At 43.5% G+C, this 22,933-nt stretch overlaps 1 protein-coding gene across 5 annotated transcripts in view; it reads left to right on the plus strand.

The window, feature by feature from the left end:
* The window catches only part of Tfap2b (transcription factor AP-2 beta), a 29,459-nt gene extending 6,667 nt beyond the window's left edge, over window positions 1–22,792 (plus strand). For 4 of the 5 annotated variants that reach the window (XM_045157734.1, XM_045157735.1, XM_045157731.1 and 1 more), the window contains 6 exons: window positions 3,311–3,371; window positions 11,132–11,351; window positions 13,071–13,189; window positions 15,262–15,403; window positions 18,304–18,563; window positions 19,627–22,792. In XM_045157734.1, coding sequence (XP_045013669.1) covers window positions 3,311–3,371; window positions 11,132–11,351; window positions 13,071–13,189; window positions 15,262–15,403; window positions 18,304–18,563; window positions 19,627–19,688 — 864 coding nt within the window. In that variant the 3' untranslated portion in view covers window positions 19,689–22,792. The remainder of the gene's footprint in view (window positions 1–3,310; window positions 3,372–11,131; window positions 11,352–13,070; window positions 13,190–15,261; window positions 15,404–18,303; window positions 18,564–19,626) is intronic. The other variant, XM_045157732.1, reaches the window with a different exon arrangement.
* The last annotated feature ends 141 nt before the right edge of the window (window positions 22,793–22,933 follow it).

Raw genomic sequence — 22,933 nt, forward strand, 5'->3', positions numbered from 1 at the left:
GGGAGGGGAGGATTTTAAATTAACCTTTCCGAGTATGGTTCAAAGTGCTGGATGATGAAAGTGAATCAACACACCATCATTACCACTAGAATCACCCCAGCACCCTGCAGGCCGAGGGGCTCAACTGAACACAGGAGTTTCTCCCCAAAAGAGGTAGCAGATTTCTTTGGTTTTAGTTAGGGATTTTTTTTTTCCAGGTAGAATTGTAAGGATATCCTAGTGTTATGAAAACTGCAAAGGTAGAAGGCCCGAACGGGGCCAGGCCAGTGTGCACTGGGAGAATACTCTCCTGGAGCTGGCGGAAAGGGCCTAGAGGGTTGATGTGAACTCAGAACTGTGCTGAGCTGTTGATGCTTGGGATAGAGACTGCTTGGGGTAGAGAGCTGAGGAAAAGAACACAGGGCTCCCTCCCTGTTCCTTCTTCTGCTGGTATTCTGGCCAAGGTAGAGAGGCCTGTGGGTTTTTCTGCAAACACTTTTCAGTGTAAGGAGTACAGCGGATACACCCCCTTGCAGATCTCATGAGGGAAACAACTGCATGAGGATAGTCCCGGTCTTATCTCAGTGACAGACCTCCTGGGGCCAGAATGAGGATGACTGGTACAGGAAAAGTGCCAGTGACGGGAGACGCTCTGTACCTAGAGAAGCTAGGCGCGCACCTCAGAATCCAGCCCCTGCACCAGAGCTGCTCGTTACATAGGATGAATTTCCAAGCCAGGGATGTGGAGGGCAGAGTCTGTGAAGGTTTCACAGACCCAGCGACTATCTGGATGGACCTGGATGGACGGGTTGACAGTGGCCCCCCAGCATGTGGAAGAGACAAGAGAGCACCTCAGTCTGGACCTCAGACTCACTCTTTCGACCCCAAAGAGTCCTGTGTGTGTGTGTGTGTGTGTGTGTGTGTGTGTGTGTGTGTGCATTCTGGAGGGTGATGGCCTGGCCTGTGGGTCAAGGGTTGGGGGCGGGGGAGCATTTTGTGGGATGCAGAGGCTCACACATGGGGACCACCGCCCTGTGAGAGAAAAGAAGGAGGGGAGCTAATTAACCAAATGCTTCTAATATTTTTTTTAAATGAAACTATAAAACCCTGTCAATCTCTATTTCAATTTACTCTCAGGGGCTATTAAACTAGCAGATCGCTGTCTGGGCTCTGGGTATGCTACATTTCACCCAGAGTGTGTGTGTGTGTGTGTGTGTGTGTGTGTGTTTGTGCACATGCGCGAGCACGTACACACACACACACACACACACACACGAGTGGGTTCAAAACTCAGGGAAAAAGATAAAGATAGGGAACAAGGACGAGATGACACCTGGGTGGATTTCTTCAGTTGCAATGTGCACTTCCTGCTCTTTCCATCTTGGATCTCTAACTCTCCCATCGCCTCTACCACTGACCAACGTATAAAGCTGTTAAGTGAACCCACCCCCAACATACACAGACACCCACCCAGACACACACACACACACACACACACACACACACACACACACACAGACACACACCCTGGTGTCTTAAAGCAACCCCTGGTATCACTTTTAACTAAAGAAGTCTAGTAATTATGAGTCTGAGTTGTTTTTCTGCGCTTCCGCATGCAGTCCTAATTAAATCTTTACGATCCTCCCTGTGACGATTAAGCGCCAGCATGCTGCGTGAATATCCTGTACGAAAACCCAGCAGGCGGCCGTAATTAGATAGAAAATCAGACAAGAGCCTTCTCATTAACTACCACAACTACCCTTCGTCGCTGATGAGGCGTAGATACATATTTGTGCACCCACATGAGGGTGAGGTGTGGGGGCTCACCGGTCCAGGCTTCTGTGAGCGAGGTTCTGCTCCCACAATCACAGGCAAATGTTTCTGTCCCGGGTAGACCCATGGCCACTGTCAACAGACACATGAACTTAGAGGAAGGTGCCTCCAGTAAAGTGTGCGTGCCTGCGTGTGACAGGATCCCCTTATCCTTCTGAACAAGTCACAGGAAATGTATTTTAAAACAGTGTTCCCCTATTTGTAAAGATGTGCATGGTATGTTACAACATAGAAAAGAGTTTGTATGAAGGAAATCATTTTCCTCACCTCTCTCAAGGGCAGAAGAGCGTCTATTCAAAACGAACCGAAACAAACACCCCCGATGATTACATCATCTGGTTTTCCAAGCCATGTTTGTTTGGGGTAGACAGTCTCCTTCTTGTGTTGAACACACACCCTGTCTGAGGATGTAACTCCAATGAACTGGAGGTGCTAAGAAAACAACCTTTTCTCCAGCCCTTTTTTTCATACTTTCTAGAGTGGGTGACAAATTGGTCTGGATTTAAGTTCCCAAGTGCATTTCAGAAAAGATTTAGCCTTCATTTTCAATGGTGGTGGGAAGAGGGGTAGACGAGAATCTGTTTTTGGATGTCCCTAGATGTTCAGCCAGAACTCTGGTCATGTGCGTTCTGACAGTAAGAAGAGCTCCAACAGCCATTCTCCTCAGAAGTGTTGCCAATACCAAGTTGAAATTCCCCTCTTTGGGATGAAACTGTGGCAAAGGAAAATGAGTGTGTCTTGTGAGGATTCCCTGGGAGGCTGGGAGGATCCAGAGAGGGAGAGAGAGGGTGGGGGAGGGAGGGAGAGACTTTCTAACAGGTGTGCTCTTCTTGCTGGGAAGCAGCCCCAGCAGACGTGGGAGGGGGAGCACCATCCATGTCACACTGCACCAGCCCCTCCAGGGACTGTCATTGTATAGCAAGAGGCTCATAGCTCACAGGAACGTGTATGGACTGCAGTGGGTGTGCGGTCGGTCCTGGAGGCTTGCAAATGTATTCCCGTGTGCTACTGTTTGCATTCCATTCCAAATTGCTCAGACTTTAATTAAAATCCCATAATGTAAACTATTATGTATTTGTAAAATGGCTCTGAGGTTAAGGGCTCTGGGATAGAACGGAAAACAGAAATTGTTCTCAACTAATATTGGTGGAAATCTTTCAGCTGTTGCTAACATTTTCACAACTCATAGGAGAAAATGACATAAATGTTTTATGTGCCTGTATAATATCTATGTTTCAGATAATAACTGAACCAATATTGCATCCCAGATGTCTCTCTTAGATTTCATTTTGCTTTTCTTCCCTGGGAAGAATTTATAATTTGGGTGGATTTCATTTCTATGTCGATTTGGAGGTAATAAGGATAATAATAAGGATTCCTCCCTTTGTGAATTAATATAAATGGAAATAACAGAAAGTCCCGTTTAGAGTGACATGATTTATGTGTGCAATTCTTTAATAACCAGTCAATTTGAATGGTGATGTTTTCATATTCACAGTCTGTTGAAGATGCCAATAACAGCGGCATGAATCTCTTGGACCAGTCTGTCATTAAAAAAGGTATGGATTTTCCCTTCCCAAAGTGAACAAAGTTGTCGTGTGTTTTGATATCTTTATGGTGAGCTTTCACTTTGGATGAATTCACTATCTTTATATCATACAAATGTTTGTTCAAATAAGTACGTTGGCTCTCAGATGAGGTAAAAGGCATGCTGGGAAAGGGGGAAATGGGACAAGGCAGAGTGAAGACCGCAACAAGAAATCTGGATAAAATAAGAACCCAGACGGTAGCGATAGTTCTCATAATGCCACAGGAGTCATTCTTAATGCATCTCACATAACTGAATAAGCCCCATGTGGAATGGCCTGGGAAACACTGTGTTTTTTTTTTTAAAAAAAGTGCTATAATTATTTCATTGATAACTGGAGCTGGCTGCGTTTAGATTCTGTCATTGAAACTGCTTTTTTTTTCCATGATTCCCTCCCCCCTCCCCCGCCGTGATAATGTTGTTCCCAGTTCTCCATATCTTTTAGGTTATCTCTTTTATTTTTTTTTTAATTGTGCCAAATGCTTTGCTAAGTATGTGCATCCTGAGAAGCTCAGACGAACTATGCACAAATCTAAATCTTCCTACACACATACACTCATGATTTAGTGTGACTATGGGATCACCCCATACTGTTAAAGGACATGTGATATTAACAAATGTTTGCAGTCTCTTGTACAGCTGTAAGCAAAATAATTAACTAATTAAACTAATTAAATGTAATTACAATAACTCATTTCAGGCGTATTGCAGCTGCTTATTTTTTCTCTCTGTCTGCTCTTCTCTGACAGTCACTGAGAGAATGTCTGGCAATAAATGTGGCTTCTAAGAGGCTTGAATGTCACTCACAAATTTAGGAGTTTGAATGTACAATCTTTAATTATCCCAATAACTGATAATGGAAAACATAATTTTAACTACTTTGACCCTTTTTCACTGGTGCTGGAAAAAGTCTATCTTTGTGTTTGGTGTCAACAATCCCAAGGTTCAGTCACTTATGACTCACTTGGACCACTTGACATCCATAAAAATAATTACAAGAAAAGATACTCTGGGATGTAATCTACCCTGACTCAGACAGGGATAGTACAAGAGTAGGAGAATGAGGATTCCAAATAGGTGAGTGCTGCTGAATTTTCTCCCTTTGCAAAGTCAGGAAAAGTAGCGTTGAGCGGCAGGTCCAGAAAACAGTATTTCAAATGACACCACTTAATTTTGGAATGAGTATTCTGAAAAACCATGTATTTTAAATGTTGCTCCCAACATCTCTCCCTCTGTGCTTTAGATAATACCATCATTTCTGGTTTTAATACCAGCTTTTATTAGGACCCGGAGGATGGGTGCTTAGACTGGCAATTGTGCAGACCGTTCACTTTTACTATTTACTCTCAGATCTTCTGTTTTAGCTAATTGCTGGCTGATTGGGGTGGGGTGAGGCTAGGGAGGAGCTTCTCCATTCCCTTTTTGTTTGTTTATTTGTCTTATTATAGTTCTTCTTCCCTTTTCATGGAAAGCTAGAACCACTTAGCTTAAGGTTCTGTATCCAAGCAACCTCATTTGGGTTGGCAGTGGGACATGCCCAACCAGATGACCAATCAGAAATGTTATTGATAGCCAAGCCAATAAGAATATTTGGAACTCAGCTGGTCTAGCAAAATGGGGCTCAAAATACTCTTGGATGTGGAATGCATGGGTTGGATGTAGTACTTGCATATGATTGTCAGAGAAACATGAGTGTTATGTATATGCATAAGGTTCTCTTAAATAGGGAAAAGAATATTGACTCAAGTTTTGTTTTCTGATAGACAGGAGTAAATTTTACATCCCCAAAGCTTTAAAAATATATATGAACAGCTAAAACATCTAAGTACCACCCAAGTCACCTTAATTGATTCAATGAGAGTGGTATGAATACAAAAATTAGGTCAATTCCATTATTTGATACTTGAAATATTTGCTTTATTACTTGAAGATCTTAGTATCATATTTTCATCTTCAAAAAGCCGCAGGCAGAATATGAACAAGTGTATGATTTATTTTTCTAACACACCATGAATCACTTAAAATAAAGTTGTGGGTTTATTAGCCCCTTCCCTGCCTCTAGTCTCCCCTCTGCCTATACCCTATTCCCATTCCCATGAGAGATGTCTCTATGAGATTTATTTCATAGAGAGTTGAGAAAATTTTCTGAACTGAACAATATAAAATTCAACAACTGTGCAGAAACTTAATTACTTAATTTGTTTCTAACAGGCATTTAAACAAGTTTGAAAAGAAAATTCTTCCTCATTAACAAAAGGCAATGACAGGCCCAGGAGTGACTGTCTCTGCCCTTTATGTTTATGAAGACTAAGGACCTAGGCATAAAGGATCTATTTCTCTGTGTCTCTGTGTTCAATTAGGACATGACCTCTCCTAAAATTTACCCTGTTTAATTTTTCACTGGTGTTGATATCACCTCATAGATGATACACTCCCTCTCTTGTTATGTTTTGTATCTGAGCTTAGCTGACATTTCTGAAGTAATTTAGTTAAGAGGAAATGAGTTGTTCCCAGTAGAGAGAGCAAACGAGTGGAGTGAAGGTAGCCAGCGTGATAAATGGCTCTTTCATTTGAAGATCTCCAGAGCTCGTTTACGGCTAATTTTCTGTATTGGCCCCCTTTGAGCTATTAATGCAATCGGCAGGGACCGTGGCCCCTCTCTTCTTAGCTGCCCCATTAGAGCTCCCATTAAGCTGCGTAGTCTTAACTCCATGGTAGGAGTTGGGGAGGGGAGGGGAGTAATGAAAGGTGCTTTTTAAACTCTCCTAATCTAAACCGGCAGAGGGTGGTTAATACGATTTGAAGGGGGCTGGTCAATGAGCAATCAATAAAGTAATAATGAGAAGGATTCGGTACATTAACAGTCTAAAAATCCAACAAGACATTAAAAAATCATTCTTAACTCTCAGTTCCATTAAGATTAGGAATGTGGGAAGGACGGGGGAGAGGGTGTGTCCTGCTATTACAAACGATCATGGCAACCTTCATATATAGCCTAACTTAAAAGGATTACCCAAGTGTAAAGAAGGTTTGGGAGCAACCAGAGACCAATATACATTCAGGTTGACACCTTAGATATCAGAGCACATGCCTGGATTTCTAAGAAAGCGTAGTGAGGCTGGACATCCAAGATTCAAAGGCTGTGACTGTGGGGATTCTCACTGGTCTTAGGAATATTGTTTGATGAGTTTCAATTCAATCTCCAGTTTTGCTCCCACATTTTCCTGCATTCCTTCTGACCCCTTCTCCACATGAACACTTTGATGTGGATTTTCTTAGGTAGAAAGAATTTATATATGTATGTATGTATGTATGTATGTATGTATGTATGTATGTATAAAGGGGCACATCTCAGTTCCAGTGTTTTCTTCTGAGTTTCTCCCATCCTACCTGGAAGATATATAGCATCATGAATCTGTCAAATTTACCACCCCCTAAAGTTTGTGTTCTCTCAAAAAAACTTGCATTTCTTGAGCTAGTTTAGATTCCATAAGCTGTAGAGATACCTTCTAGGCACACAGTGAATAGTCAAAGTCCAAAGAATTTCAAAACTGCAATGGTCAGACCCCCCCCCCCGCCCCACCATACAGACTGTGGAAGATGGATGAGTATCTTAAAGTCCAAGGCAACAAGAAAACGATGAGACCAAATTTGTCCCTAAGGATTCTAAACTGAAAGTGTGTGTGTGTGTTTCAGTGCCCACATTTATATACATGTGGCCTAAAACTAAGCCACCAGGTAGATGAAGGATGTCATTTTCAGGAGCAGGTTCTCTGCTGTTGAGAAGTAATTATGTCATTTTAAGATGTCACTGTGAATCAGTCAGTGTCTTTCCGAAAGACTCAAACTCGCTCCTTGAATCTGGGAGGCAGGTTCATTTCTTCCCCTCGTCCATTAGCAGATCCTGTCAAACAAAAGTTCTCAGAGCTATGGCTTTACGCTGGAGATTTTTTTTTTATTTATGTAAGATGAAGAGATAGCCTATTAATCGCCCTACATTCCACTAATGAATAATAACATTTTCTCTAATCATTTTTCCTTCCTCTCTCTTAAAACTTCAGTCACTGTGAGGAAATACTGATCAACTTGTAAGCCCCTTTTTGTTTCTTTCTTGGAACCCTGCATGGAAAAGGGAGGGGGAGTGAATTGTGTGGGTGGTAACTTCCAGAAGTTGACTTTGCCATCCAGCTGAAATCAGAACAGGGGAAAATGCACTTTTAATATATGCACAGAGAATTTGTCAACATGTAAAGAACCAAACACTGCATGCTGAGACTTGCTATGCTCCATTTCCTTGCCATTTCCTGCTGTCGCTTTAAACCTATTTCGGTCATCTCTGAGTTCCTTGAGCAGGAACAGTGGGCTCATAATTACTAACAAATCAACCGGGCCCTGTTGTTCTCTGCGTTTATTGATAAGCTGGAGGAAAGCAGAAGGGAAAAGACAAAGAAAACAAAATACGGGGTTAATCAGCTGAGCTAAGCAGGTGAGAGGGTGGAATGGAATGTAGCCCATTCGAGGAACCTAAAGGGAAGTTGGAAGCAGGAATGTGTACTCTGGTCTATGGGATCAATACTAATGAGTGTGCCACCGGTGGGGAGGTTTAGAGCCCTAAGTGAAATACAGGAGGGAGGATGTAGAATGTAGAAACACGGTTTTGATGTTTATGTTAGAAATTGGGACTATAATGTAAAACACCTCTGTCCATATTGTTGGGGGAAATCTACCCAGGATGGCAGTGTGCCATAGAGAGTGGAGAACACTGGGGACATTTAACTAATAATGTATATCAAGAGGCACAGCCCAGGGAAGGGAGTGATATAGATTCACTCCCCCCCCAAAGGAACCAGCACTTACCAGCTAATATCAGACAATTAACAATAGTGAAATTAAAGGACAGATGATAGAGTCTTTACAAAGGCCTGGATTTTCAAGGATTTTCCATCTGGGACTTAGAGAAGCAGGTAAAATTCAATCCTTAGGAGATGTTGGTTGTTCATTAAGTAAGCAGGAGCTGACTGGTTTTAGTAATGTTCAGGTTTGTGGGGTTTCTTCTGTTAAACTACTTTGAGCAATTTTAAACATAAGGAGCTGAGTGTCACAGGTGAGATTTGCACACAATTTATATCTGTAGTTCTTATCATATTCAAACTTCAAGAGTTATCTGTATTTTGGAGAACTTTTTTCCACAATTACTTAATACCAACTTCCAGGGACATAGCTTGTTTTTAGTGCCTTGACTACTGATGTAAACTATAGATAGACATCAGGGATGTTATCAAAAGAAAATAGATCACAATCATTGTATAGAGACATGTCTCAACAGCTGAAGGCAAAGCCTGATGGCTTGGGTTCGATTCCTCAGTGCCCATGGAAAGCCAGATACACAAAGGACACTTTTCTGGAATTCATTTGCAGTGGCAAGAGGTCCTAGTGTGCCTATATTCATTCTCTCTCTTTCTCTGCTTGTGAATATAAAGAAGATTTTAAAAAATCAACATGGATATTGTTTGCAAAATAAATAAATAAATGACACGGTGCTTCTGTACTAATCATCCATTAACTAAGTGGCTTTAAGTCCAGATTTTACTCAAATATGATTTACACATTTGGACTTTTCCTTCATTCACAAATGGAAAGCAGTGTCACTAATGAATACACGAGTGGAATCAAAAAAGGAAAATCCCTCTGCCATCCCCCACTTCAAGTCAGTACAGAAGCTCCACTCTGATACCCAATATCATTCATCCATGTGGACAAGATATTGGGCGTCATGAACAGGGGCAGAACCTACATGCATACCAAAACATGGTAAAACTGTCCAAATTCATTCTCCCAGGAAAGTTCTTTCCGCAAGGTGTTTATTAAAGGTCAAATGAAATTCATACTAAATAAAAGGCTTGTGACTGAAATTAGCTATCCTGGAGGCCAGAGTTGGAATATGTGGTGGAAAGATAAAACTTCAACAAAAATGCTGTGTTGTGTATTCCACACAAAGGATGTTAGGCCCTTTTCTCACATTTACAGTTCTAAACCCCAGATGGGAGAGAGTAAATGTCTTCCCATCAGGTGTACAGGGTGAGCCAGTGTCATTTATTAAAAAGTCAAGAATGGGCTGCTTCTTTACCCCCTCTCCCCCACCCCCCACACCGGACATAACATTTCAATAAATTTCTTAAACTATTGAATTATTTGAAGACTTGGGGCTTCATTTACAAATGGGAAAAGATAAGATATAGGAGAGACAAGTCACAAGGAGACACCTGCCCAGTGATTTATTTACTTTGCTTGTTTTTGTTTTAGTTTTGTGAGGTAGGGTCTAGCCCAGGCTGACGTAGAATTCAGTATGTGGTCTCAGAGTAGCCTCGAACTCACTGTGACCCTCCTACCTCTGCCTCCAGAGTGTTGGGATTAAACCGCATAGGGCTCTGCTCAATGGTTTATGAGTCTATAGAATGAAAATGGGCTTGGGCAGTGTGGGAGTCCAAGGGGTAAAGACTTCCAGGAACTTGGGAGGCTGATTGTTCACTGTTCCCCATTCCCCAGCCTTCCACCCACTCAGCCTCTTCTTGACACACAGATGACTCTGAAACACAATTAAACAGAAATACAAGCTGGAGAGGCTGAGTGCGCCAGGGTAGCAGTGGCAAGCAGCTGTCAGATCTTATTAACTTCTGCATAAAACATACCTTGAGTGCGGTTTGTTATCAATTACTTGCCGAAATGAAACAACTGGGGCAAGGCGAGACCACCGCCACTCATATGAATTAGTGATTGGTTGATTGATCAGGGCACCTGTTGTAAATCCTGACAGTTCCAAACAATCACCAGCCAGGTGCTTCTTTATTTTGTAAACAAAATTCATGTCACTGAAGAATTGTTTTCACGGTAGATGAGCCTTTGGGTTCATTTGTAAATGACTGTGTTGTTGCACCCCTCCCCGCTCCCCCCCCCCCCCCCAGTAGGGTCTAGATCCAGACCGGCCTGAAACTCCCAGCAGTTCTTTGACCTCTGCCTACCCAATGCTGGGATTAAAGGTTGGGCTAGGACATAGATTGCTGTTTTTTTTTTTTTTTTTTTTTTTTTTGTTTTGTTGTTAAGGCAGGAGAATAGGTCTCACTTTAAGGTGAGGATTTACTCTTTTGGGGCCCAGTTCCCAAGCATGATTTGCCTTTTTTTGGACATAGCATCCGATGGTGATGCCTCTCCCCACCCCGCCCGATTTTCTTGGGTGATGATCACAGATTTGGGTCCAATTAGAGTGGAGGAAGGAGCTTCTATAAAGACCATTGACATTAACATTTCATATTGCACTCCAACACCCAAGCAGTCCCAGTATTTTCCTCAGGAGATGAATCACAAAACAGATTGGGAGTAAGGTGGCTAAGGTCACACAGCTAGCCCGTGACCAAACTTCTAGCTTCTCAGCAGGATCCAAGCTCTGGGCTGAATGTTTTTCTGACCTGTGTGCTGCAGCAAGGCTATGGCAAATGACACTCATGTGTCCCCTCATCTGGGGTAAGTTTCCAGAGAGGTGGTATTTCTGTTCAACGTGCTCGGCTGGAGCAAACACCACCTCTCTGTCCCCGCCTCCGTCGTAGGTTGCCCTTGGCATCTGCCCCAAGGCTTCACCCAATGACACATCCCATCAGCTGGTAAGCAGTGTCAAAAACCGGTCACCTTTATGGAATTTTTTTTTTTTCTGTTGTTGTTGTTTGTTTTTCTCTTTAGTTCCAGTTCCTCCCAAATCTGTGACTTCTCTAATGATGAATAAAGATGGCTTCTTGGGAGGCATGTCAGTTAACACCGGTGAGGTATTTTGCTCAGTCCCAGGCCGCTTGTCCCTGCTTAGTTCGACTTCAAAATACAAAGTCACTGTGGGAGAAGTTCAGAGACGACTCTCACCGCCTGAATGCCTCAATGCATCTCTCCTTGGCGGCGTCCTCAGAAGGTAAAACTCCCAAATCAGTTTCTATTCCTGGGGAAGAAGGCTCTGGCGGAATAGGGCGGGGGTGATGGAGGGGGGGACGGAGGGAGTTCAATGCAGTTGCTTAGCAACCCGGAGGACCAGCGCGTGCAGAGGGATGCGGCCGCCACGTGCTCGCAGTCTGCAGCTCCAACGCAGCCGCCTTCTCACTCGAGCCCCGCGGGGCGCTTCGCACACGCGCAGTCTCCCTTGCCCCTGGATAATTCAGTCCTGGGAACCATCTTATTTCCTGTCTGCGCATGGCACCGAGCTCCTGCCTACCTCAACACACCTGCAGGGTATTCTCTGGCCTGAGTGCAACCAGAACCCTACCTCTTTCCATCACACTCATCTAAAACAGAAATTCTGCATGCCTTCCAGATACACTGACGCGTCTCTATTTTAGTATACGTTTTAAGATCCACCCGGAGACCAGCTCAATCGGGTCTCAAGACCAATTCACTAATTAATGCATTTGCACTCCGCCCATTGAAAAAAGTCCTTTCTGGATTCGTGACTTCCCTCTTTCAATAACACCAGCACTACCACTGCCTTGTAATAACCTTTCATACACACTACTTGGGGCTCTGTAGTTGCCCCCAAATATTCCAACCCACGGACTTATTCGTCTTGGTGAAACTGGGGAGGAAATGACTATTAAAAACTTTTTTAAAATTCTACACGATCCTTGCTAACGCCTGAATACTTGAAACCCTTTCAAATGCTGAAGGGACTATGCTTGACACAAAACTTATAAAGTTAACCCATTTTAGGTTTTCCTTTCTTTCCCCAAACGGAGTGGCTGATGAGCTACAATGAAACAGAGGTACCTGGAGTTGCCCCCCCCCTCCACTTAAAAAAAACAACAACTAGATCTTAGTACACAGGGAAAGCCTTCAAGAGAAACTAAAGGCTTTTGATATGACCGCACTCCCCCCCCACACACACACACCCGGGGACTTTCCTATTTTGAATCCTCTTCTGTTCTACTTTGGTCTAGTTTTCAAGTGAGTCCCCTTGAGCTTCAGGGTGGGGAAGCTCTCCATTCCACTCTGAGCACTTGTGTATCAAATGTATGCACCTAGGTAGCCTGTTCAGAAACCTTAACATCTTACTACCATCTCAGACAAGCTCGCTCTCTGTGATTATGGTGGTGAGCATTAGCCATCCCAAATGTCAGCATTCTTTCCCTTCTAACACAAAGAACTCCGTAAAACAGCACCTCTCTAGCCCTTCCTTACAAGCTCACCTGTTTCTGTAAGAACCACCTGGTCAATTTCCTCTTCTCCGACAGCCTGTGCCTAGAATCTACTTTCTTCATTGGCTCCGTGACAAGGAATGAAGGTGTGTGTGTGTGTGTATGTGTGTGTGTGTGTAATTTTTTACCTTCTCTAGACCTACAACCTACATCCTAATTATTCCCATCTGCTGTCATTTTTCTACTTCACAAGATTAAAACAAGAAGAAAATGACTTGTCCTTTTTTTTGTACTCTGTATTGCAGAAATCTAGCAAACCTCAGCAACTATCAGCAAATAACCAAAAAAAAAAAAAAAAAAAAAAAAAAAAAAAAAAGAGGGGAGGGAGGAGTGCTAACCTCAAGTTAAAACCTCTTCAAGCTCCACTGGGCTTTAGATTGCTAAGTCTAAACTTTGTTTCAGGAACACTCTGAGGTTAATCAGAATGTTAATTCTTGCCATTTCAGAGCCAAATCGAAAAATGGGGGGAGATCTTTGCGAGAGAGGCTAGAAAAAATCGGTTTGAATTTACCCGCGGGCAGACGCAAAGCAGCAAATGTCACGTTACTCACCTCCCTGGTGGAAGGTAAGCTAGATGTGTGGCCGTTTCTCCAAGTGGCCGGGCTTAACTGTCAGCTTGAGGCTGACATTTTACACGTTTCGTGATTAACTGGAAATGACTGTGATTGTTGTGCCCTTATGAGTTGGGTGTCAAGCGACTCTTTGAGAAAAGTTCAAAGGTCTTTTTACTTAGACGGAGCCAGCAATAGCGGATAGGTGATGGGATGGGTGTGAAGGTTCCTGTGCCCCATCAGACGTCAGTGCGGAGGAGGGAATGCCTACGTCTGTAAGAACTACTGCAGGAGCGGTCCTGTCAGCAGCAACCCTGACCCCTTTCTCCTCTCCAGATTTCACTTCTGAAGTGTCATGACAAAGAAAACCAATGGCATTCATGAACTCAAATGGTTATTTTTAAGCTCATGTCAGTCCCAGGGCTCTGTCTCCTGGGACTTATTTAATTATTGATAACCTTAGGAAGACTGATGACACCTAAGAGAAAATTGGGAAGGAAGCTATGAGAAAACAGGAAGCACCCTCAAGTAAGCTTATTCAGTGTAGATTCATCAGCCATGGATGCAATGGTCATAAGAATCAGCCTCTAAATTTGCTTGTCAGTTTGGGTTTGGAAACAATATGTATGATGTGTGACAGATGAGAGGATCTACATAGTCTAGGACAAGAATATCTGCATTTGAATTTGTGAGATGGGAGATAGGGGCCATGGTGACATGGTAGTGGAGGAAGGGGTAGAATTGTCTCCTTGGTGTTTTGCTTGTTGGTGCTGTTTGTAATTCTGTTTTTTAGTGGGTGTGATGTTATGACACTCCTGAAGTGACTTGAATTTTGGAGGAGGGTGTCTTGGACTACTTAAACAACAGCCATAAAGTCAACAAAGACTTAGAGGTCTTTGCACCTTGTCATTTTTAAGGCAAAGTTATTTGGCCCCCAACTTATCCTCCAAGGGGCTTCAGTTATCAAATTTCCAGACCCCACTTATTTGCAGTTTACTAATATCATGTGGGGGTTTTTCACATTTTGCCCTTTAGGGAATTGCTAATAGCACAGTCCTCATTTTGATAAATAGTCAAGGCAATCTTAGCATGAGATAGGGATTTTGGTGGAGAAGGGAAGAAACTGGAAATCCCGCTGAAATAGGGATGTTTGATTAGCACCTTTTTCTTCTTCTTCTTCTTTTTTTTTTTTTGGTTTATGAATTTGCAAGCACCATGTCTGAAGTCTTGTGTTATTATGATAATGTTCTTTAAAAATAAGTCATACTCCTTAAAAATAGTGTAACTATGGGATAATTTAACATACCTCATTTTCATGTTTGTGATCTTTCCTCAAACCCCTAAAGCATTGCTTTAAAGAGAAATAATGCTTTATTCAAAAGGGTCTGGCTCACAGACTCTAGAATATTTTGCATGCCCTGGTTTTTTGCCCTGGTTACATCTCTGTACAGTAGAAACTTTTAAAGTGTTGACAATATGACAGGAACCTATGAAAGAACTCTGAAGACTGCAAGAATAGTGCAAGGAGAATAACTGTTTCCCTGCTGAATAGAAATACTCTTTTTGCCTTACATATTTTATTTACATAGTAATTATAATTATGTAGTCATCATATTTGTGGTCATTAACATGTCTGGATTTGTTTATGATATTGGTTATTAATAAGAGATTATTTCTAATAGAATTATACAGATAGTGGTGACCTTTAAATGTTATTTAAAGAAGATATAACTGAAGCTTTAAACAGGAGCGAGTCCAGCTTGCATATCCAGTCAAATGTCGAGATTCAGTTGTCATGTGGCTCTTGACTCTATAGGCAAGCCAAAGTGAATAGGTTATAGGTTATAGCAGATCTGACAGTGGGTCAGGGGATGTCTTTGTGTGTCCTGATTCAGGGAGAGGCTAGAAAGAATAGTAAAGTTTGTCTCCTTCGCTTTCATTCGGTCTCTTCAGTTACTTCTGTCCTATGTTTGCATTGCCCCACCCCTGGTCTCCTCTGGCCATGCTAACAGAGATGACCAGTGTGCGGCTCCTGCTCTGCACTGTTTACAGACAGGGTGCTCATTCTCTGCTTTTGCGTTTTCAGGAGAAGCAGTACACTTAGCTCGGGATTTTGGGTACATTTGTGAAACGGAGTTTCCGGCAAAAGCTGTGTCCGAGTACTTGAACAGGCAGCACACGGACCCCAGTGACCTACACTCCCGAAAGAACATGCTGCTGGCCACCAAGTGAGTGCCCCAGGCTCCAGGCTGACTTCCAAGTCTCCCACCCTGCTGGGCCAGCTCTGGTTTAGGAAGCTGTGCAGAACTTGGGAGCAGGGTCCATCTTCTTTGTGTGGTTGAAAAGCTCTGGGAATTGTCTTGAGATAGCAGAGCAGAGCTAGGAAGCCATCCTAGCGCCCCCCCCCCCCTTGCCCCACGTAGTTGAAGGACTACGGGTTTGTCTGTCTGTCACCCTTTCTCTCTTTCCAAGTCTATCTTTATAATCCGAAGGCAAGCTTTTTACAGCTCTCTTCCACAACCCTGAGAATGTCACACAGTCTCTCTTCCCTGAACCCCTGGGTGCATATTTCTGCCTGAGTTTCACATCATTCTCCCTGTCACGTTCCTTGCAGTCTTGCATGGTTGCTCAGGGTACCTATATGTCACCCACGTGTGCCCATCTCTCTACCCACAGTTCTAATTACTCCGTTTTCCAACGTCCCTGTTTGTCATCTTCCACAGACTTGTAAAATTTACTACAACTCCAGAGGGGAAAATAGTAAATCTCTGGCTAAATTTAGGTCCAGAGCTCATTTGAACTTTTACAGTGGGTTTTCTATTTATTTGATTTACTCCTGTCTTTGGCTTCGGTGTCATATTGTTGGTGTTTTATGGCCCGCTCAGGCCTGCAGTGGGCGGGCAGGGCGGGCAGGCGGGCGGGTGCTAAGGGTATGCGCCCGCCCGCACGTTTCTCTCGCAGGCACTGCCTAAACAGCAGCGCTCATTTATTTAGTGCTCCGGGGACGCGGTTTGTTCCGTTGACAGCGTAATTTAAAGAAATATATGGAAGGCTGAAAAATCATTTGCTCAAATTTGTCCAGATGTTTTGGAGACGTGATTGGAATTTGATTGCCCCTTTCCGCAGGGTCAAAAAATATTAATGTCCCAGAACTTTAATTGCTTACAGACCCTGGTTTAGGCTTTGAAGATTTAAAATGTTTCACTCATAAGCATTTGTTCTTCCCACTACAGAATTTCCTTTTTGGCACTTTGGTAATGAGTACAAACTTAAGGAAAGACTTTAAGCATCCTTCCCAATGATCAAAACCTGGCAGCCACCCTTGTACTGGGTTTTCCTCTTTTCCTCCAGTGCACAGCTAGCAGGATAATAGATCTTTGTCAGAGGGTCTCTCTCACACCCCTTGCTTTGGGGTGTGGAGGTGGAGGAAGTTTTGTGTAGTCAAGGAGGCAGGGTACTTTAGAGAGGAATGAAAATAAGACTCAATTATGTCCAGTAGATAGCAGTATTCTGAAAACCCTGCTTTCCTTGGTGGTGATTCTAACTGCCTCTCACCTTGAAGCCCTGTGACTTTTAGGGCCATTATGTTTCTAACCTGTGGTCTCAGAGCCATCTAGGAAGTTTCTCTATGTACTTGTACTTGTGCCTGGGCCTATCCCCAAACCCTTCAAATTGGAATGGTGTTTGGTGGGGGGGGGGGGAGGTGCATGGAGCCCAGGAGAACATGTTTGAACACTACTGGTGATTTCAAGGAAACTTTTTCTTGAGGGACAGCCCTGCAAGGTGAGAACATTTACCTATTTCTTCCTAGCTGTGAAGGTATATGGGTATGTTTTGAGTGGAGTCATGAGAGGGTCGAAAGAGAGGACATATTAGTGTTTGTCTACCAGCTTTGAAAACAACAATCTGTCAGCTACTGCCAGTGAGTGGAGAAGAAGGGATTCCCCATTTTCGTTTAATTACTACCCTGGGCAAAACAGTAGTACAATGGGAAAGGACGCTGCAAGGCATCTTCAAACCCAGGAACCTGTCCTGTTTACCTGATGGATAGGCCAAGTCTCAGTGGTCAAGTGTCTCTCAGGCCTTCCCATGGGTGTCTAGAAGTAGGTGGGCTAGGTTTGCTGGGTGGGCGCAGGTGGACAGGAGGATTCTGGCTGACTGTGGCTTCTGGAACACCATGCCTCTTTGGCTGTCAGCAGGGTCAAGCCATTTGACCTTCAGGGCCAAACTCCCCTCCCATTCTTCTCCTTTATTAAAAATTTCTCAAATAAGCTCAATTCATAGTTAGGCACACAGAATTCCTAAGGCTAAGAGATTTCTCTAAATTGTAGGTGCCTTGTGGAAATAAAAGCCTTCAACAAATAAGAATCCACCCTCCCTTGTGTCTTAATAGTCTCCCTTTGGGTTTTATTTAAACTATGTGGAAATCCTCTTATATTGACAATTTTGCCATACAAAGATTTTTTTTCAGTAGCCCACACTTGCAAAGAAAAAAAAAAAACTAGGAGGGGGGGGAAACAATTCATTTTTTAAGAATGAGAAAGATATCTCAGTTATGAAATTCTGCAGGTAAACAGATTTTGCTTTAATGGACTCAGCTTTCTCTCCCAGAATAAACAGTTTCTTGCCCTGGGCCATGCAAGACTCTTGCAATCTGCTTTGGTGGTGTGGTGCTAGGGACAGGCTTTTGGCTGAGGGGGCTAAAATCTTTCGGGGAGAGAGGGGGTTGAGCCTGATCACCAAGAGGTTGGAAAGACAGGGGCGAGAAGGTGGGAAGTAGTGTCAGGTAAGACTATATAAAATCAAATACTAAGAAAAGCCAACTCTCCAAATAGAAAAGGGGGAATTAGTTAAAGGAGAAACCAGCCAAGGCTTGGGTGGGAGGAGTGCGTCTCTCCCTCTCTCTCTCTCTCTCTCTCTCTCTCTCTCTCTTTCTCTCCCTCTCTCTCCCACTTCCTTTCCAGTACCAGCTGCTCGGGGAGGGAGTGTTACCCGCAAGAAATAGAGCGGATTCACCCTCATTAGCCTGGCCTCTGGGCTTGTGCGAACATCTCCTTTCTCTTGTCAGGGATGAGGGCACTGAGGATGATTTTTCTGTCTCTCCCCCCCCCCCCCCACTCCTTTGCAGGCAACTTTGTAAAGAATTCACGGATCTGCTGGCGCAGGACCGGACGCCGATTGGGAACAGCAGGCCCAGCCCCATCCTGGAGCCCGGCATCCAGAGCTGCCTCACGCATTTCAGCCTCATCACGCACGGCTTCGGCGCCCCGGCCATTTGCGCGGCGCTCACGGCCCTGCAGAACTATCTTACGGAGGCCCTCAAAGGCATGGACAAGATGTTCTTGAACACCGCCAGCACTAACAGGCACACGTCTGGGGAAGGCCCAGGTAGTAAAACTGGCGACAAGGAGGAGAAACACAGGAAATGAAAAAAAAAAAAAATTAAAAAGAAGGAAAAATGTTTTAAATACAAAAGAAAAACAGAAAAAATTAATTTTAGCTTTAACATATTTGGATTGGCTTTGGAAGAAATATATTAGGTAGAATACATATGCAATCAAAAATTTTAGAAAAAAAAAAAGAAAGCTAAATAACTTAAAAAAAAAAAAAACCCTGAGGCATACGACGGAACAATATGGGCTCTCAGTGTCGGTTTCAAGATACATTTGGAAACAACCGTCCGGATTACCCACTTCGGTTCTTTAGTAATACTGATGATAAAAGAAAACTATGATTCCCCTACCCCCTTTGGAAAATAAACATAAGACTAATCTTGAGAAAACGCTAACTTATTATTGGAAGAAAATTGGAGAAACGTTGCTTTGAGAGCTGGTTGACTGAGACGCACCAACTTTTCAAATTTTTAATATTTTTTACTTTTTAGGAAACTCTCCCAGTCCCCGCCCTCCATCTCTTCTCCCCCCACCCCTCTCCCTGGCCGCTCCCGCCCTTTCCTACGCACCCTCCCCCACCCCCCTCCGCCCCCACTGTTCCGGGAATCTACAGGGATGAAAATCAGTGGGGTTATCTCCTTTACTTGGCTTTTCTTCCTTTGGTACCCATCCCCTCGCCTCGCGTGGTCCCCAGCTGGGGGTGCGCGCAGCGTCCAGAGGTCCTGAGTCCGGGAGGGCCAGGGCGGGACGGGGGGCCTGCGGAGACGCGGGGCGGGGGCTGCGAGGCCTGCCTCGGGCTTGGGGCTCTGGCCACGGCGAGGAAACGCAGACCAATAAGTTGATTCATCATCGGTTCATTTCAGAAACGTTGCTAGTTCCCAGACTTGCCAGCACCTGCTCACAGAGAACCTTGCATTTCTTATATTTGTGTCACCTGTCCATTTTAAGAAGTATAGTAAAAAAAAAAAAAAAAAACCAAAAAACACATGCATACGTTGATTAGTATGTAATTTCTTCGGAGGGGTATGTACCATTTCATTCTCTTCTGTTTCCCAAAGCTTTACCCGCTTGGTTTATGAGCTTCTTCAAAGAAGACTTGGGCTTCCTACACAATCTATAAGGTACTGAGAAAAAAAAATAAAATAAAATGAAAAAAGAACCTTTTTAAATCAAAGCCGGTGTCAGAATCCTGCAGTTGCTCTTCTTTAAAGAAGCTCAAAGGGAGTGACTTAGGAAGAGGCCACAGGGCGGAGGCAGTGGTGCCAACACACCTCAACCTGGGGTGCCAGCTAGGGGTTGGGGTGCGGCATGAAATTGAAGGGAAAAGGAGAAAGGTTTCTGGGAACCCTGCATTAAACAGAGCTTGTCCTCACTTAAAATGGATTCCCTTTTCTTTCTTTCTTTTTCCTGATCTCTTTGGTGACTGCTGTTTTAATGGGAAAAAGAAGCAGTTTTGTGGGTGGAATCAGGGAAGAAGATTGCACAAAATACTTCTGCAACAATTTTTTTTCCTACACAATGCTTTATGAATGTAGCATTTCCTTTGTCAGACACAGACATGCACCTGTTTTGGCATAAAAAGGTTAAAAAAATGCAAACTGACACATGTAGTTCAATTTTCAATTCTGGTCTACATATATTGGGGGGGGGGTATTCCCAGCGGATAAATGTCATGTGATTACTAGTTCTCACTTCTCCCGACTTAGCTTCTTACTCAGAATCTCTCTTAACGTTATCACGAAATAAAATCTGGAATCCATGTTTTCAGCTTTCCCAAAGCAGTGAGATTCCCCTGAGGTACAGAATGGGTGAGGTAGGTCTTAATTTAGTGTAGATACCAACTTTGCTTTTCAACAAAGTAGGCAGGCCCTGTGCAGAATCCGTGGAAGAGAAAGATTCACATGCTCTTCATGAGGTACAGACAGGCACCTTACAAATGGCTTGGACTCTGGGATTTACAACCCTCCTCTCCACAGCCTGGGGCCAAGGGGAGGGGGTCAGGATTTTAGGAACCTGCTCAGACGTCTCTTTTTATCTTTTTTTTTTGGGGGGGGGTATTTGCTATGGAACTGGTTTTAGTTACCCTGAGAGTCCAAGCAACAGCTGACGTCACACTGCATCTCATCTTCTACTTCTCTTTCTGTAGCTCTGAATGTGCTGAAAGGAATACAAAGGACAAGGAAAGAGATATTTTGGACAGTGTAGAAAAAGCCTCTCTCCCCAGTTTAGATGTTCACACTTTTGCCTGGACGCTTGCATTAAATTGTGTTCTGATTGGCAAGGCCCGGAGAAACCACACTGAAAAACCATCCTTTCCTTGCAGGGCAACGCGCCCCACGCGTGTGACCGCGAGAGACGCGATGGAAGCGCCTTGCTCTTACTGTGCAGGTCCTGAGAACGTGTGGGCCACTCGGGCCCAGTCGTGGTTGAGGACATAAAATCAGCCGCTGCAGGGATCGCCAGCCCTTCCAGCTCTCAGTCTCATCTTAAGGGATAAGGCAACCAAGAAAGCCCCTGTTCTCCACTAGGTAAAGGGGCGTCCTCCCCCGGGGACTGTAGGCGGGGAGGGATCTCCACACTGAGCAAGCCTTTGGCTATGCGTAATCACCCAGGGGCAGGTTATTCCCAGAGAGTGTACGGCCGTAAAGGGGTTTAGGAAGTCTTCTTCTCTTCCGCTAGGATGGAAACTCTCCCCACCCTCACACTGCCTGAAAGCGTGCCTACAGAATGGCAAGTGGCACAATTGGCTAGGCTGGCTCCCTTCCTTGCCAGGTGCCCTATTCTGTGCGTCCTTACCACGCTCCCCAATCCGCCCTGCCTTGTAGACTGAGCCAGCTCTCCCCTCTCCCTCCCTCATTTCAACTTTCACGTGAGACAGCCCCCTCCCCTCCCTTTGCTTTCGTTAGCTAGGCCCCTCTAAGTTTATCTGATAATTGAGTTATTAGAAGATTTGGTTTCCTTGCATTTATAAATCAATAAACAGTAGGATTAACGCAAGGAAGTTCGCCTTTTAAGTCAAGGGAAAACAGTGAAGGCAGAACCCTTTGAGCCTTGTTTTCAAACTAAACAGGTGAGTTGCAGCGTGGCCCTTTCCCTGGCACTCTTAAGACGTTTTATCCAGGCTGGTGGACCCACTACTAAATGCTCCTCAACAAAAATAGCTAAGATAGAAGTCAGGACCTGGCGGAAGCACTCAAACTTCGCAAGTTCCTTCACAGGACAGGAACTTAGGAAGACTGGTGTCCGGTCCTGGTCCTTCACTTCTATTCTGCTCTCTGGGAGCCCGAAAAGGGCTTCTATGAGGACTCTATTCTGTGTGGTGTGGGGTCCTTTAGTTTTCTTCTCAACTCTAAAGTGACTTTCTTCTCTCCTCTTCCTTGAATTATCTTGCATTTCCTTTCCCTTCTTGCTAATCTCAGCATTCTTATTTTTGCCCAGCCCCACATAACAAATCTAATAGGTTTTCAAACAAAACAAAACAAACACACACACAAAAAGCCCTCACTTTTGTTTTCATTGGCTAAGGAAATCACTTTCTCTTAAGAGATTATTTTCTACCCTCTGAAAAACTTTGGTTGAATGGAAAACCTGAAACTCAAACTTAACTAAAACACTGTTCCTCTGGTATGACGCGTTCCTAGTTAGTGTTTATAGAAAAATTTGTCATCACATCTGATATCCTGTACTCATAATCCATTATGTAGAAGGGAAATAATGACCTTAAGCCATCTGACATTGCCTCAAGAGCCAACCGTATTTCCCCTCTTTTGCCGATGTATATTAAATTATTGGAGTATGTAAGGAGACATATTGAAATTTTTTTTTTAATGGAATGAACACTATCCTTCTTTAAATGCCAAAACTGACTCCTCTTTTGAGTCGATTTCTAATTCACTAACATTGTTTTGGACACTCAATCAAGAACTATCAACCTATTGACTCTTCCTGAGAAGAGCTCTGGAGGGTATCTGTGTTAAGTTTGTATATATTTATTTATGCTTAATTTAATGGGAATGTGTACATATGGCGAGCAAGTAGTTTGGGATTATTTATCTGTGAATCTATACCTCTGTGAATGGGTGGTTACAAAACCACTAGACCCTAGGTAGACTCCTATCTGAGTTTTTCTGTTCTTTATAGACAAGCTGTTATGGTATTGGGTAGAAAATGGTTTATTGTCCAGTGTTGACCTGATTTACATAAATAAAAAGATTGTTGTGTTTTTGTTGTGTTTTCATCCTCAGTTTCTTACAAATGGGCATTGTTTAATTCTACAGCCAGAAAAGAGATATAGAAAACAAAACAAAAAAAAAAAAAACCACCTAAACTTTTCTTTTTGCTCTCCTTACTGAAGTAGATAGTGTT

The sequence above is a fragment of the Jaculus jaculus genome, chromosome 8 (assembly GCF_020740685.1).
Source record: "Jaculus jaculus isolate mJacJac1 chromosome 8, mJacJac1.mat.Y.cur, whole genome shotgun sequence".
NCBI classification, from domain to species: Eukaryota; Metazoa; Chordata; class Mammalia; order Rodentia; family Dipodidae; genus Jaculus; species Jaculus jaculus.